The sequence below is a fragment of the Leiobunum rupestre genome, chromosome 4, assembly GCF_980474605.1.
Source record: "Leiobunum rupestre chromosome 4, qqLeiRupe1.1.hap1, whole genome shotgun sequence".
Classification (NCBI taxonomy): domain Eukaryota; kingdom Metazoa; phylum Arthropoda; class Arachnida; order Opiliones; family Sclerosomatidae; genus Leiobunum; species Leiobunum rupestre.
The window spans coordinates 36,362,230-36,377,807 of record NC_143387.1 but is presented as its reverse complement, the minus strand read 5'-3'; the positions used below and the strand labels follow the sequence as shown (position 1 = coordinate 36,377,807).

At 35.5% G+C, this 15,578-nt stretch overlaps 4 protein-coding genes across 4 annotated transcripts; 3 read left to right on the top strand and 1 right to left on the bottom strand.

Annotated features, from left to right (window-relative positions):
* The first annotated feature begins 287 nt into the window (after nucleotides 1–287).
* On the top strand, nucleotides 288–4,991 carry LOC149947611 (inactive hydroxysteroid dehydrogenase-like protein 1). Its single transcript, XM_090172762.1, has 8 exons — nucleotides 288–748; nucleotides 861–983; nucleotides 1,086–1,196; nucleotides 3,742–3,800; nucleotides 3,856–3,935; nucleotides 4,005–4,086; nucleotides 4,163–4,390; nucleotides 4,767–4,991. Exons 1-8 carry the CDS (start codon nucleotides 544–546, stop codon nucleotides 4,860–4,862), a joined length of 984 nt encoding a protein of 327 aa, XP_090028888.1. The 5' UTR covers nucleotides 288–543; the 3' UTR covers nucleotides 4,863–4,991.
* A 364-nt stretch (nucleotides 4,992–5,355) lies between these two features.
* On the top strand, nucleotides 5,356–7,807 carry LOC149947610 (uncharacterized). The gene is made up of 7 exons (XM_090170918.1): nucleotides 5,356–5,547; nucleotides 5,615–5,697; nucleotides 5,796–5,840; nucleotides 5,963–6,004; nucleotides 6,084–6,104; nucleotides 6,175–6,237; nucleotides 7,595–7,807. Exons 1-7 carry the CDS (start codon nucleotides 5,544–5,546, stop codon nucleotides 7,805–7,807), a joined length of 471 nt encoding a protein of 156 aa, XP_090027044.1. The 5' UTR covers nucleotides 5,356–5,543.
* Nucleotides 7,808–7,813: 6 nt separating this feature from the next.
* LOC149947609 (protein FAM32A-like) lies at nucleotides 7,814–9,534 on the bottom strand. Its single transcript, XM_090171986.1, has 3 exons — nucleotides 9,337–9,534; nucleotides 9,041–9,194; nucleotides 7,814–8,000 (listed from the first exon to the last, which is right to left on the bottom strand). The coding sequence occupies exons 1-3, from the start codon at nucleotides 9,399–9,401 to the stop codon at nucleotides 7,878–7,880; spliced, it is 342 nt and encodes a 113-aa protein (XP_090028112.1). The 5' UTR covers nucleotides 9,402–9,534; the 3' UTR covers nucleotides 7,814–7,877.
* A 2,222-nt stretch (nucleotides 9,535–11,756) lies between these two features.
* Cdc45 (cell division cycle protein 45) lies at nucleotides 11,757–13,888 on the top strand. The gene has a single exon (XM_090172764.1). It carries the CDS (start codon nucleotides 12,060–12,062, stop codon nucleotides 13,704–13,706), a length of 1,647 nt encoding a protein of 548 aa, XP_090028890.1. The 5' UTR covers nucleotides 11,757–12,059; the 3' UTR covers nucleotides 13,707–13,888.
* The last annotated feature ends 1,690 nt before the right edge of the window (nucleotides 13,889–15,578 follow it).

The following is a 15,578-nucleotide window of genomic DNA, read 5'->3' as shown; positions in this document are numbered from 1 at the left end:
AACGATAAATTTTAAAATGGCGAAATTTTATTGGAATTATTTGCGCGTGTAATTTAAATGTTGTTTTTTAACGGATCAAAGATTCATTGGAACGTTCTTTTTCACATTCGTCGACTGATGTTAGTTAAAAGAGATTAAAACTGGCGCCCGTTGCGGGAAGCGTTAAAATTTACCGCCATCTACATTCAAAAACCAAAACGTTTTAGAGATTCACGCGTTACCGAAACGTTGGTGCCATCTATGGTCAAAATGCGGAATCCAGGATGAGAGATAAGATAGAGGTAAAAACACGGTCGAACTCCCCACTGCGTGTCATGGCGGATTACGGGGAGAGGGGAGGAAAAATGGTTCCAAAGGATAGGTCAACAAAATGCCAAAAGGGGATAATTTCAAAATAGTTTTTACGCGGGGAAATAACCTACATTTCCCTCACTCGCGGATCGGGGGGACGAGCGTGTTTTCCTAAAACTCAATTTTATACATCTCTCGGAAAATTCAACGCTTAAGCGACGTCACGACCCTTCCCCGAGAAACGAAACGAAAATGGCAACGGTAGACCGACTGATGTTTCTGTTCGAAGAAGTCAATAAGAGTTTGAAGATGTACGAAAGCGTCTTAGCCTTAATCGGCGCTTTTTACGTAGGGAAAACGTCTTTGATTATCGCCAGAAACATTTTAATAGGTCTACGCGTGCACATTTTGTCCAAATTATGGAAACAGGATTTCAGGAAATACGGAAAATGGGCTGGTAATGATGTTACCTATTCTAATTTCGCACCCTCGACGCGGCCTTCACCTTGTTATCGGCGTTCTAGCCGATACGATTTAAAGCGAAATGTTTTATTTTTAAACCCAATTAGTTGTCACCGGTTGTACCGATGGAATTGGAAAATCGTACGCCAGAGAACTCGCCAGGCATGGAATGTCAATTATTCTAATTAGCCGATCCCAAGACAAATTAGAAGCTGTTGCCGAAGAAATAGGCAAGTTTATTATCATTTTACGTTTTTATCTATTTTGAGCGTTATTTTTGCTAATTTTTAAATAAAATTTTTATCGTTGTATAATTGTGGTTAATTTTGTAGAGAAGGAATTTAAAGTCGAAACTCACATTATTCAAGCCGATTTTGCGAAAGGACGGGAAATATACCCTAAAATTAGCAAAGAACTAGCTGGTAAAGAGATTGGCGTTTTAGGTGAGTACTAATATTAAAAATTATCTGTTTCAAAATCTATAAAATAGTAGCACTCCGTAGCTTTGGCCATGGCCGCCATTGCGGGCGCAAATTTTTTATGAATAGGAAAAGGCATGGGTGACGTCGTGTGACGTAGCACTGCCATTACTCTTATAGGGTGGGTCAAAATTAATAATGGGTTGTATAAAATAGGTTATTAATAAAAAGTAATAAATATTTGGCTTCTGCAAAGGATTTATTAAGTTTGGTTTAGCCTTGAAAGAAAATTAAAGGCTAAAAGCGTGGAAAATTTGTGTAATTTTGATATAAGGTAACTCCCACATTCGCGCTGTGGGGGGTCTTAGTTTTCTTATTTAAATCACCTAGCACAGTCAATTCAAGCAATCAGATTTAGTTTTTAATTAGTAATTAAATTTAATGAAGATTAATTTAAAATGTAGTTTACATAACCGCTGAATCCACATTATTAATCATTTGTCAAGAGAAAAAGAAGTCTAAAACGTAAAAAAATCATTATCAATTAAAATCAATAATTGTTTGATTTAAACCAAATCAATCAACAACCCTGGGGTCTTGCCTCAAGAGGACCACCTACAAAACATGACAAGGGGGGGGGGGATGGGGTTGAGTACTGGAATTCCGTAGTCTTGGCCATGCCCCCCCCCCCCCCCCGAATATTTAATCTGTTGGACCAATATTATAGACTTATGCCAATACCTATGTTACTACTTATGATAAATCAAAAGTTTAGATTAAAGTACCTTTACTATTTTTTTGAGGTACTATAATTTCCGTAATTAAGTTAATTTTTGTCACGGTTCAATTATTAAAACACCAGAAACATTTTCTAAGTCTCCGTTCCAAAAAACAGCTATTTCAGAAGCAAGATATTTTTTCTAACCCCTTCTTATAGTGAAATGGTGTCATTTGGGAGTCATTTATACGCGTTCTATTATTAGAATCGGGATTTAATTTAACGAAAAACTTCCATAGCTAAAAACGCTTGACTGGGTAGGTGCTAAACAAACTGAAAAATATTTTCAAAGCCTTTTATTAAAGATCTATTTCCGTCGACCTCGTAAATTTCAAGTGTATGAACTTTTAATTTTGAATTTATTTCGTTATCTTCTACTCGTTATTTTATCTTCTTAACTTCTTAAGGGCTTTTGGGAGAGTTTTCTGTTTAAAAATCTGATAAAAAAATCACGCATTTGAAATAAAATTTATCGTGACATTGGGTGTAAGTGTTCCGAGTGCTATACGGAAAGTTTTTTTCGTTTACGTAAATTTTGTCTGCCTTCGAAATTCAATTTATTTTTTCGTTCTTAAATATTGATTTACAGTGAATGTAAACGAATAATTTTTTACCATAGATGGGCGGTGCCTTTCTACGTTTTACCACGGCCAACTTTGATCACGCTCTGTTCGCGCTACAGCGGCCAAAACATTCGTCGAAATTCCGCGAGCAAGGATTTTCCCCCTATAAACTGTACTATAACGTGTAGGAGTTCAGCGCCACGCTCGGTTGTTATATTGATTCAATGTAAAAACTATTCTAAAAATAATAATCCGCTAGGGGTGCTCACGTCATACACATCTTTTGCTCATAGGTTAACACAGAAACGTCAACGAATGAGATGACCGCTGTAGCGCGAGAGATCAAAGTTGGCCGTGGTTTTACGTAATCAATAGAGCGCTTTCGTTTGAAACGTTTTTGGAAACGTGTGACGTCACAGCTGTAGTGTTTACCATGGCCCCCCTGACAGTTACCGGTTTTTCTCAATAGGCGAATAACATTGGTGACGTAATGAGTTTCAAATTGAAAGCACTCTATTGAGCCAAACGGGAGACAGGTGTTTTGCGTTGACTCGATCCACAAAACGTTTCCGGGATTGTGAGATTTAACCAGCGAAGAAAATGACTCGTGACTCTTACAAAAATACCGCTACTACTACAAAATCAATTGATAATCATAAATAAAGGAATTTTGAATTAATATTCCTACCTATTTTCGTTCAATCAAAAAGATGTGTATTAAATTTTTAGAACCTAAATTTAACGCTAACCCTTGGCACTGAAAGTTTGTAAAGTTTCAAAGGCTAGACTACCTAACGTAATTCGATATTCATGGTTTTACGTATTCACCTTTCAAAAAACGGCGCGGTTGACTCTCCGTAAAATTTTCCTTTTTTTCCCGCTAACATCTTTTCCTTTTACGCCACGGAATAATAATAATATGTTTTACTATTGTAACCCGTAAAAATCCTGGTTACGGCGAACTTAAATGAAATTTCTAAAGCTTTTTATTTTCGGCAAACGACCAGAACGATATGTTTTTCGTTAGGGGCCTATAATCTTTGCGCATTCCAAATTTTAAAGATTTCCCTGCTTAATAAAAAACGCTAATCGAAACCAATTTTTTTAAATTAAATTCTTAATTTATTCACGAATAAACAAATCTTAGGTAGCGTCACATACTAAATAAATAAGCATACGTTTTTAATAGTGTTTTCATAAATAAATAATACAATAAAATTTGTTTTAGTGAATAATGTGGGATGCATGTACGAGTATCCATCTCGATTTCTGGATGTACCAGAACAGGTACTAATAAAAAAATTAGAAAAATGCCTCGTCAATAATTGATTCGTCGTTACAGAAACATTGGGACTTGATCAACCTCAATTGCGCGGCAACATTCATGTTGACGTACCTTGTAATGCCTCAAATGGTCCAAAGGTGCGATTGGCAAGCGTTTCTTAGTTTTTGTCCAAAACCATTAACGATTCTATTTATTAACTAATTCAGGAAAAAAGGTGTCGTTATTAATATGTCTTCCTTGTCCACGTTTTATCCGCTTCCTCTAATGGCCGGTTATTCAGCTTCCAAGGTAAACCAAATAATCGCGTCGTGTTTGTTGATAATTGAGGTAGTAGTAATAACTATCCTAATTACACGCGATGTAGGTTTACGTTGACTGGTTTACCCGAGCTTTACAGTATGAATATGCTAACCAAGGAATCTTAATACAAAGTTTAGTTCCTTCTTACATCGCCACGAAACTAGTGGGTTTCAGTAGTTTTCTGACGAATCCCAGCATCGTGGTACCGGACTCTGATACTTTTGTCAGAAGCGCGCTCAAGACTGTTGGCGTTGCGAGCAGGACGACTGGTCACTGGTCACATGGTCTTCAGGTAAAACTACCTAAAAACCCTATCACGCCGAATTAGTGCTTCCAATCGATTCCCTTTATCTGAACCGATAAAATAATTGTGATAACCAGATAATCAAACACTAATCTAAATCTATTTCAAACTGACCGACAGAATGTGAGCAGATTTCAGATGCCTCACAATTATCGATTTTTTTATAATTCCTTTAAAAATTTTTATGACTTCGTTTATTTGGATTTTCATCCACAAGATTATGTATACTAAACGTATACCTCAGATAACTAAATCTGGCGATATTGACAGTTGGCCTTTGGAAGCGCTACGCGAAAAGTTAAAGCAATCGCAGCGTTTAAACTAATATAAGGAGCACGGCATAAAATGAAATTTTTATTTTCAGTATTGGATGTACGAACACACTCCTGAATTTCTCTGGAACATCTCGTCGTGGATCATGCAAAAGGCTATTGACACGCGTAAAGATAAATCTCACTAGTTAATGTTCGTCAATTCACTTCCAACTTTGTATTTTTTTTACATTATCAATATTTTTCCTTCGTTGGTCACTAGGTATTTTGGATTTTTAAAATAAGAAATAAAAATCAAAAGTCTTAATATTTCTAAATATTTTATTTATTTGAGAAATCGTCCCGTAACTTTGCTTGGCATTTTAAAGTATATTGATATTAAAAAAATGGACATAATTATGTCACTTTTGATATTGATGATATTAAGGGATAACTCAAGCTGCCTGAGCAGTCAATCAAGATGGCACTTGTCAAAATCGCTCTGCGCGAAAATAATTTGAATTGGATTTTTATTAGTTTTAACAGTTTGAGCAAGCGTGCTAAAAAGGGAACGAGGATATTATAAACTATTTCGACAAAACATTTTTTTGTCGTTTTAAATAGTCGGATATTATTTAGAATGATAGAAGTGTATTTTTGATCCGTTGCCATAGTACTAATATAGGTCGGATGATTTTCATCTCCTATTTTCCAGGAAGCGTCTTTTGTTGCAAAACGTTAATTTGGAACAAATAAATGAGCGGCGTCACTCGGGATACGAATTAATTATTAAGACCCTTATTAATTTAATAAGGTAGATATAATAAGGTGCTGATTTAGCGCGATGAGTTTATTATCGCTTTCTATTTCGCGTTGGAAACATCCGCAAAATGGGTAATTGGCATAATATCCACCGGCTGTCTTTATGCATTTTGTATTTCACTTTCATTTTTACGTGTAGGTGTCAATTATTTGATAGTTGTCGTGGTTATTCTTCAAGTTGCTGTATTCGCAACGGCTCAATTTTCATTTAATAACCAAAACGTTAGTAATTTTTTTTAATAAGATCGAAGTGAAGACAATCGAAAAATCGTTGTAAAAGTATAACAAAATAATTTGTTTTTATTTTCATTGTATATCAGTCTGTAAGGGTTTGCATTCAATCAGCAAATGAAAATCAACTGAAGGTATGACGCCTATTTCTTATCAGGGATTTAACTACCGCCAAATGAATAATTCAAAATAAATTTTTAAATAATTTACGAGAAAACTTTAAGTGCTATAGTTTCATTACATTTCCATTTCTTAGTCTCAATGCGTAATTTGCCTGAGAGATTCGTACAATTTTTTGGTTAGTAATTATTATTTTGTGTCCTAAATAATCTGAAATGTATATTATTTTGATCAATTGAAATGTTTTATCGCATTAGATGAGCCTATGCTGTAGAGTTGTGAGTAAATTTAAACCAAATATCTCTGGCATAATGTTAACGTAAAATGAACTATAATTTCACCCTATAGCCATATCTCCCGCTAAATATTACAATTGAACAAGGATCATGCGTGATTGAAGCTTGTCAACAGGTACGTTTTAATCAGTGGCGTAGCTAGCATGGGTAGCACCCGGTGCGGATATCATGGTGTGCTACTTACTAGTCAAAACGCGTAAAAAAGTTTTTTCGAATTTCTCTAGTTTATGTAAGTGTTTATTTTTTCACGGTCGGGTGTCACCTCCAAAACGGCCCCAAACGGGTGGCACCCAGTGCGGGCTGCCCACGGCGCCCCCTAGCTACGTCACTGCGTTTTAATCAATACGTTTGGGGTATCTGCCTACCATAAATAACATAACAGAGTTTTCTATTATGATACTTATGTCTTTCTATTGGTTTAATGTTAACTTTCGTATCGAACCTTTATTTGGATTTGCAACCGAACTGAGTAGTATATTCGGGTTTGGACTGTACTCTTGGGCGCCAGATGGGAACTATGTATGAAGATTGTCTTAGAAAAGGGCACTTTTATACTACTAGGCACAATGTGATTTTGTAGCACGTTTTGCTCGAGTGACCAAAAAGGTACCGCTAAAAATAGGGGCCCTCGGCGTAAAATTGTCTCTACCATTAGAATAATATCCGCGAACACATGTCTGTGATGTACTAAACCCAGATTGTGCAATAACTCAAAAAATTAGTTCAGTGATAATTTTTTGCTATTTATTACACTCATTATTATGATGTTACTTATGATTATAAATACTAAAATTTTGTTCCATGGTCGAATATCTTAATGGACGAAGGACCGCGGTCCGAAAGCTACCGAAAATAAATTATTTTATTTTATTTGACCTCCATGCAGTAGCAGAACTTCTATTAAATTTTACATTTTGTTACTTATGACCTAAGTAGTTGTTGAAGGTAACCAGGGTTTAAAATGCAATTTTTGTTGTGAACTGTGGACTAAAGATTTGGTAAACGTATCTATTACACGCCACCATTTAAAGTTACCAAACGTCTATAATGTTGTTTCATAAGTATGGCACTTCCTAAATTCTTTACATGTAAAATATTTCGTCTCCGTTTTGCGTCTGCTCGCTTTCGCTTCTCATACAAGAGTAGTTGCACTTTGTAGCTTAAGCAATCTTCCGAATTATGGGTGCAGATTTTTTGGTTTTAGGAAAAAACATGAGTGAGGTTACAGTGCCATTACCCTATTCCAATAACCTTACACTGCGATTTTCTTCTTGGGATGACGAGAATTGTAAAATATTTCCCATTAGACTTATAAAGTTACTTCTTGGGGTCTTCACATAAACCCCACTTAAAGTCCATCTAACAGTATTTGTTAAATGGGGTGGATAACACTCATAATGATTGAAATCACACTAATCATTCACACCATTTTTTTCTTTAGAAGTACATATATTTTTAATTCCAAATTATAGCAAAAGTTGGATACTGGAGGAGGGGGAATATCCACCCTTTTCAATAGATTTATGAATCTGTTCCGTGGGAGAAGAGAAGCTCTTGAGTATCACCTTACCAACAACCGAAGAACATGGCAACAAAGACGTTCTAATCAAGCAAATATTGTACCGCTAACTGATAATGTTCCAAACTATTACGAAACATTTTATTCAAATGTCTCTCATAAATAAAATACATTTTATAAGTTTGTAAATGGGAGTTTTATTTAAAAATGATAATTACAAAATAAATAACATGGGATTATTTTGTCCAGCTAACTTTGGGAATATCATAATGTTCTGTTAATGCATCTAAATTTCTGTTGAATTCCTCCACCCTTTGTTTGTGTGTTTTTGAAGCTTTTTCCATAATCCGTTCCATTTGCTAATACAAAAAATAATTGTAAACAAATTAACCAAAAGAATTTCTAATGAGAAGTTTATTATAAGAAAACTATCAATCTAGTTTTAAAAAATGAAATATAACTCCTTTTGTGGCTCAAACGTTATTTTTATGCAAAATAGTGGAAGCATACATGGCTCAATATTTACTGCGTATATTAAGGCCCCTTAATGTTGCGTAAAATACTTTTGTTCTCAGTATTTAAAATAAAATACTAGTGTTCCCCGATATCTAATACTTCATTATTACCAATATCTAACCAATTTTTACCTTTAAATATTGATATTTTCCAATAAATTAGCAAAGCCAAAGGTTATGGTTAATTGGTGCCATGCTTTGTTTTTGAGAATATCAGTTTTAAAATATCGGGGAAATTCTGTAATTTACAAGTGAATTGATTGAATCACAATATCAGTAAACCGATATCAGTCCCGGCCCACCACTTCCAAATTCTAAATTATTGATGACTTTCAATGGGCACTTATTTTGATGGTGTGGATTAATTAATAGCTTAGCTTAGGGACACTTACCCGAAAAGAAAAATAGCCATTCCTTGTGCCCTCTAAGGGTAAAAATGTCCTTACAGCAATAGAGTAGTAGCACTCCGTAGCTTTGGCCGTTTTTATCGCAAATTTTTTATCTATAGGAAAAATCATGGGTGACATACTAGGACGTCACAGTGCCATTACTCTATAGCAGAAAATTGGTTCTACAAATAAATTGTGTCGCCAATCTGAGAAAATCAAAACAAGCTATTGCGTTATGGAAATATTAATCGAGTTAAGTGTCCCTATATGAAGCTATTAGTTACTCATACTGTAACCAATTCGGAATGTTTCTTTTTCCTATGAAACACTTTTAGAACTATAATAACAACCAATTTCCCTTGAACTATTTTTTCTTTCTAATTGTATCTTGAAAAATCAGTTGGAACCTGTTAAGTTATGTTTCAAACAGTTAAAGAAGATAAATCATTCTCTTAAAGATTATATACTTCTTATATTTATTTTATTTCAAATTACCCTTTTCTCTTGCATTTTCAAAAACGCCTTTTGTGCTTTTGTTAGTGGAATTTCTCTTTTTTGATCTGAAGCTGACGTTTCCTCCTCTAAGCTGGCATTACTGACCTGTTGAAACATTTTCTTTGATTCTTTTTCCTTTTTCTTTTTTTTCTTCCTGAAATTGAAATACTGATTTAAAGACGGGTACTATTATGTTTTGATCATGACCAAAATGCAATGGCAACGCTTAGTAGTAAAAAACAAATGAGCATTCAAGGACGGACTTATTTACATTAAGACTTGGACAAAATACGTACTTTTTGAAATCCACGTCAGTTCTTAGCTTCAGAGGCGCTCTTGCCACAGTGTCGTATTCTGACATTTTAAATGAGATGTTCAGGTAATATTTCCAACTAAAAGAATTTTATTTGTTCCAACAATTTTCTATTATTATTCAAAATATCGAGCTTGTGTAGGAGCTGTTAGAACTATTAGATTCTAGAAAAGTATATACTATATCGAAAGTATTGCATTTTGGAATATTGGTAAAATTAAAACCATAGTAGTACCATGGTAGTACTATGTTGAGCAGGGTTGGACATAAGGCACTGGCGTTTGACTTTTTTTTGCTCCATAGGCGAAAACTATTCGCTTGTTTTGGAGTATTTTTTTAGGAAATAGCGAGCAACTTCAAAATACCGTTTGGCTGTTACTGTATGGAAGAAGTTGGTAGTTTGGGGTAAAAGGTGTACACTTTTCGTCCCAAAGCGAGCGAATAGTTTTGGCCTAGTATTGACGAGCTAGGGTGTATTCAAGGTTTTTAAATGCATGTTCTGGGGCGTATTATAGCCTTTCAGCTCCAAAAGAAAATAAAAACATATTTATTTATTTATTTATTTGAAAGACAATGGTCTGCCAAGCCGTGACGACTTAATTATGCACAGCCACGCAGGTACAAGGATGTTTACTGAGTACAATGAATTAAAGGGGCTCCAAAGTTCGGTGGCAAAATGTGTGTAAAGTCAGTAAAGTGCGAAATTTACTGTTGACCCTCCCCGCCTCTGCCAAGGCCGAGTGAGGGGCGGGGGGGGGGAATGAAAAGCATGCTCAATTTTCTTTTTTTTTGGCCACCGAACTTTGGAGCCCCTTTAACAAATAAGGATACAAAACAAGTGAAATAATAAAAATAAAACAAAAGAAAAACACACAATAATACCGAATAGAATTACTGTCAAAAAATGTACCCCTGTAGCAAATTAGAGTCGGGCTGACGTCGGCAAAAGATACTAAACACTAAAGTCGGCCGACCTTTGGATTTAGGGTCGAAATGTCCTAGGGGTAAAAGGGTCGGCCGACAGTCGGCCGCCTACAAAACGTCGACTCTTTACCTCCTTTTAATAGACCTAAGAACCAACTCCGAAACGACGTCATCCCGACTTAGAATGTACTGTATAATTACGTCGAAACGACTTACTTTTTAATATTTCAAGTGACTAAAAATGACCTAATAAAACAGTAAATATAGCTATGTAAATAGCTATATACATGTATGTAGTTGGTCAAATCCCATGAACGGGAGTGAACAATGAGTTTATTTCCGTCAATCGGAATCAGATTGAAATATATATTTCGAAAAAATATAATACAGAAAGGAAGTTTTTTGAAAAATATTTCAATTTGTTTTATTAAATCGCCAAAGTTTCACAGTTTTGAGCGATTAATTGGCAAAGCGCGGCCTTAAATCGACTCTTTGCTCGGAGGCATTCTCGCTCGTCTCAAGAGAACTCGTGAGAAGAGATTACGTAACTTCCTGTGAGAAGGACCGTCCAAATTTTGAGAAGTGAGCATTCTCATTAACAAGGGAAGAATTTTTAAAATTTTTACGTGACCCTGGTACGTAGTGACTCTTTTCACGAGGGTCCACTGGACCCCGACTCGTCTACCAACCGATTTTCTTTAGTAGTCCAGGACTCCCTCCTCTCTGATTTTTTAAATCACCCCTCTGCCATTTCCAAATCCTTATATTTTCTTATCCCCTATCTCATTCAACTACTATCCTCCTATCAACGCTATTAAATGTATTATTTTAGAGGCGTCATGCAGGCTCTTTACTCTCTTTACTTTGTAGAATTTTAATCAGCAGTCCAGCGATTTTCCAAGAATTTTTGGAGTGCGTATTATTTGTGAAAGGGGTGAAGGGCTTAGGACATGCCCGTTCGCGCACTTCAACCAGAGGTCCATTGTGCAACCCCGAACCTTAAGACTTAAAGGGGCTCCAAAGTTCGGTGGCAAAAAAAAAATTGAGCATGCTTTTTATCCCCCCCCCTCACTCGGCCTTGGCAGAGGCGGGGAGGGTCAACAGTAAATTTCGCACTTTACTGACTTTACACACATTTTGCCACCGAACTTTGGAACCCCTTTAAAAAGCCCGATACCCGACACAAAACGGAGAATCCTTTTGGCCGGCATATTAAAGAAATAAGAAGTGAGTGTACAAATTTTTCTCTAAGGACCTTGTGTGTAACTGACGCTATATACAAATCTGCAGAAGCGTTTTCTATGGAAAAAAATGATAGTAGAAAACTTTCGTTATCATTTGAAATTTACTCTATTCCACTTGTGCTATTTACATAGTAGTTTTATCTTCCACTAGATCAAGGTCCGTAGAGAAAAATACACCATTGCCACTAGATGACGTCTAATCCGTTCTAACATTAAAAATTTGGTCTTTATTGGCTGTCGTAGTTTGTCTTCAAAGTTATTGGACAGTAAAGGCAGATGCCTTTTTTCTATTCATTTGGGGATTTTTGGCGCGAAACGAACTTTACTGGACTAAATGTAGCAGCTCACTGAACGTAGTAATATAAGTTGTTTGAATTTTTATATAAACTATATAAATAGACTGTTAAATACATGTTAAAAGGATTTAAATGTTAGGGAAGTATGATTTGCCCTTTTTCTGACGAATCTTCTAATGGTAAACAGCTTTAAAAATTATCTTTTTCCCTCCCCTAAATAAACCTAGTGTAGTTGTGTAAATATGTTCATCAACAACTTGAAAACTGGATTTTATGAAAAACTCCGAGCAACGAACTATCGAGTGTTAGTCTTAATTGCACAAGATGTGGACGCTCTGTGTGCATGCAGAATACTACAGGGTTTATTTCATTGTGACAATATATTATACACATTGATTCCCGTTAATGGTAAAGCTAACCTTCTGAAAGCATATAAGGAACACTCAAATCGCGCCAGATATGTCGTGATGATAAATTGTGGTGCTACTTTTGATGTTGTTAGCTTCTTTGAGTCGAGTGAAGTTACATTCTTCATTATTGATAGTCATAGACCAATCGACGTTTGCAATATCTACAATGGCTCGGAAGTATGTTTACTAATGAAGCAAAGTGATGAAGACAATATTCCTAACTTTGAAGATATATTTAGAGAAGACGATTCTGATGAGGATGAACTAGAGATAACGGATGACAGAATTGAGAGGAGAACTCAGAGACGAAAATGGGAAGAAAAGAGGCATGCAATTTTATTTGAATATACTCAATTCAGTTACTATGGCTTATCTTCTGCCGTAACTCTTTATGAGCTTGCATGGAAACTATCCAAAGATACCAATGAGCTTCTATGGTTTGGAATTGTTGGACTAACATCACAATATTTGAAAGGACATATTGAAATCAACCAATATATTCTTAATGTGGGAAATTTACAGGGTCACGTTGCCCGTCTTAACCACCAAGCTAATGATGAGAACGAGTTAGCCAAAGACTGTTTAAAAATAGTCTTCGAGAATGAACTTCAACTTTCGTTGTACCGTCATTGGTCAATTTTTGAAAGCCTAAGGCACACGCTATACACAGCCTGTAACTTTAAACTTTGGACTCGTAAAGGCGAGAAGAAACTTTTTGGATTTCTGGCAGAATTGGGTTTGCCACTGGTGCAATGTAAACAAAAATATATATCCATGGATATCGATTATCGCAACAATGTGAGAGAATGGATTGAAGATGTTTCTGAAAAATACGAACTTCCGAAAATAACAAATGGTTCCTTCCTGGCTTATTACGGATATCGCAATAAATTTAACGCGATGGATGTTGCTAGAGCTTGCAGCGCTTTGCTAGAAACAACCGACAGAGAGAAGAATTTAGCGGATAGGTTTTTAGACGCACTTGATTGTCTCTCAAAAGGGAAAACAACGGTTTTGGAACAGGGTATCGATCTAGCGAAGTATCAATTGATTGCCATCTACAAACAAGTGCAGTCACTCTTCGATATGCATTCTATCATATCGGCAGGCCCATTTTTGCACACTTCCTTGCAAGAAGGGTCTCCTGACTCGAGATATTTCATACACTACGAGTGCCTATCTGAATTGGCCCATTTCGTTTTAAACGCTCATATCAGTCTGTCCAAAAGTAAGAAAGCGCGAAATATGCCATTAGTTTTGATGGCGCCTCACTCGGAAATGGAAGGTGTATGGTTAGTTATTGGTATCCCTCCTGTATCCGAAGATTCACCGAAAAACTTTTTTGGAAAAGCTTTTGAACAAGTGGCTCTAAAAATGAAAAACAGCGTTGCCCCAGATTGTTTCAATACATCAATTATTCAGATAAGAGACAATGAAAAAGCAAAATTTTTTGACATGCTTACTTCCCTTTTAAGTTAATTGTTATATTTAAGTATAAATAGCACCGAGACTAAATGGAGTAATAATTTGTGACATTTTATAACATAATTGTGTAAGTGTAAATTTTCCTTTTCCCTTTTATTTTACCAAATGAAATTAAATGTTTGATGACTCAAATTTGCCTTGTCATTTATTATTGTACCTATTTTTATTGATTTGGTAAATTAAAATGTAATTTAATTAAAGAAAAGTCGAGTATTTTATGAAAATACAAGTTTTGAATCTAGTGACCATTAAGAAGACATTTTTCTTCATACCTTATTAGTGTATTTGTAGCTCATGTAAAGGGGGCATTGACTGAAATAATTTTTATATTTCAAATTCAAAAATTTATATATTTATTATTTGTCATTCAAATGAAACGTGTACTACTCGCAAGCTCCAAAGATTGCAAATTACCACTAAATCTCTGATGTGTACACCTCATCATAGCTCATACTTTACCGCTCGTATTACTTCACCTAACTATGTGAAATGTAAAAACGACATTGTGTATATGTACTTACAAACTATTTTATCAATGTCACAGTGTTATAAATTCACTATATCATGTATTTTGTCCCTCACTATATTGTATTTTGAAAAATCAATGGGAACCAGCTACGGTAAAAACAGCAGAATAGGTAAATAATAGTTCTTTTTATAAACTAACGTGGCCTTCTTGTTGAAATGTTGCTCTTACGTCACAGTCTCTTACTTTGACAAGCCTACGAGCGCGCGCTACAGTCGCGAGGAATATAGCTTTTTCTAGAGCGCGTGCAAATCGCTCGTGCGAGGAATACACTAATAAAGCTGGGTCTTGTGACGTAAGAGCAACATTTTAACAAGTTGGGCAAGACCACTTTTTATTTTATAAAATCAACTATTGCTTCACTCGTACGATATTATTACTTCTGTAAGTTATAGCTTAGTACACACATGGAACTAATAAATAGCTAAGCGTAGCTATTTATTAGTTCCATGGTACACAAGGATAGTATTGGGATTATTAAGAACTAAGCCAAATAAAAGAGATTAGTGTATAATTTATATCAACTAATTTTTTGTTTTTTGTTTTTTGACATCCACACATCGGTGTCGACCCAAGGCCTTAGACACCAGCACACAATAACTGATTAATCAGGACGAGATAAGTGTAACGGCCACGCCAACGGGGGGATACGTGGGGACACCCGTGGCGGATATCAACTAATTTAATTTTGTTTTACAATGATACCTATTTCGTTTCTCATTTCAATTTTTTTCTTCCTTATTTTAGCCAATGTAAATAGACCCATGATGAAAGTTGGGGGGCCGAAAATTAACATTTTTACCTGGCAACTCAGCATTTGAACGGAACATCCGTTTCCTTACTTCCGCCTGTATATTTCAATGGCGGTCACGTGGTTCAAAACGTCACAAACAGGATGTTCCGCCCAGAGGTCTCACTTAAGGCCTCGTCTGCGGCCCCTCTTTTGTTATGGGTCTAATTTACCTAAAGTATTTCTGTCACCTCCCACATAGAGTTCAAATATTGGACTTATATGGCTTTTAATATTTTTGGCGCTGCGGTTTGTTGCCAAGGTAATCCCTAAAATTGATGGCGGCGTCTTCCGTTAAGAACGCGGTCGGGGTATATTCGCTTTAATACTATAATATTTAGAATTTTTAGATATTTATGGTCGTTAATGTTAATAGATTGTCATTACATCGATTCAAAATTCGTAATAGAATTAAGTAGAAACAAGTAAGGGCGTATTACTAAAATATAAGCGAAAACTCAAAAATATTTGTCGTCTAACAAGACGTTTTTGAAATTGTTTATTTAAATGCTCATTTTCGAGCCTTTGTTTACATTATTATTGCGTCACC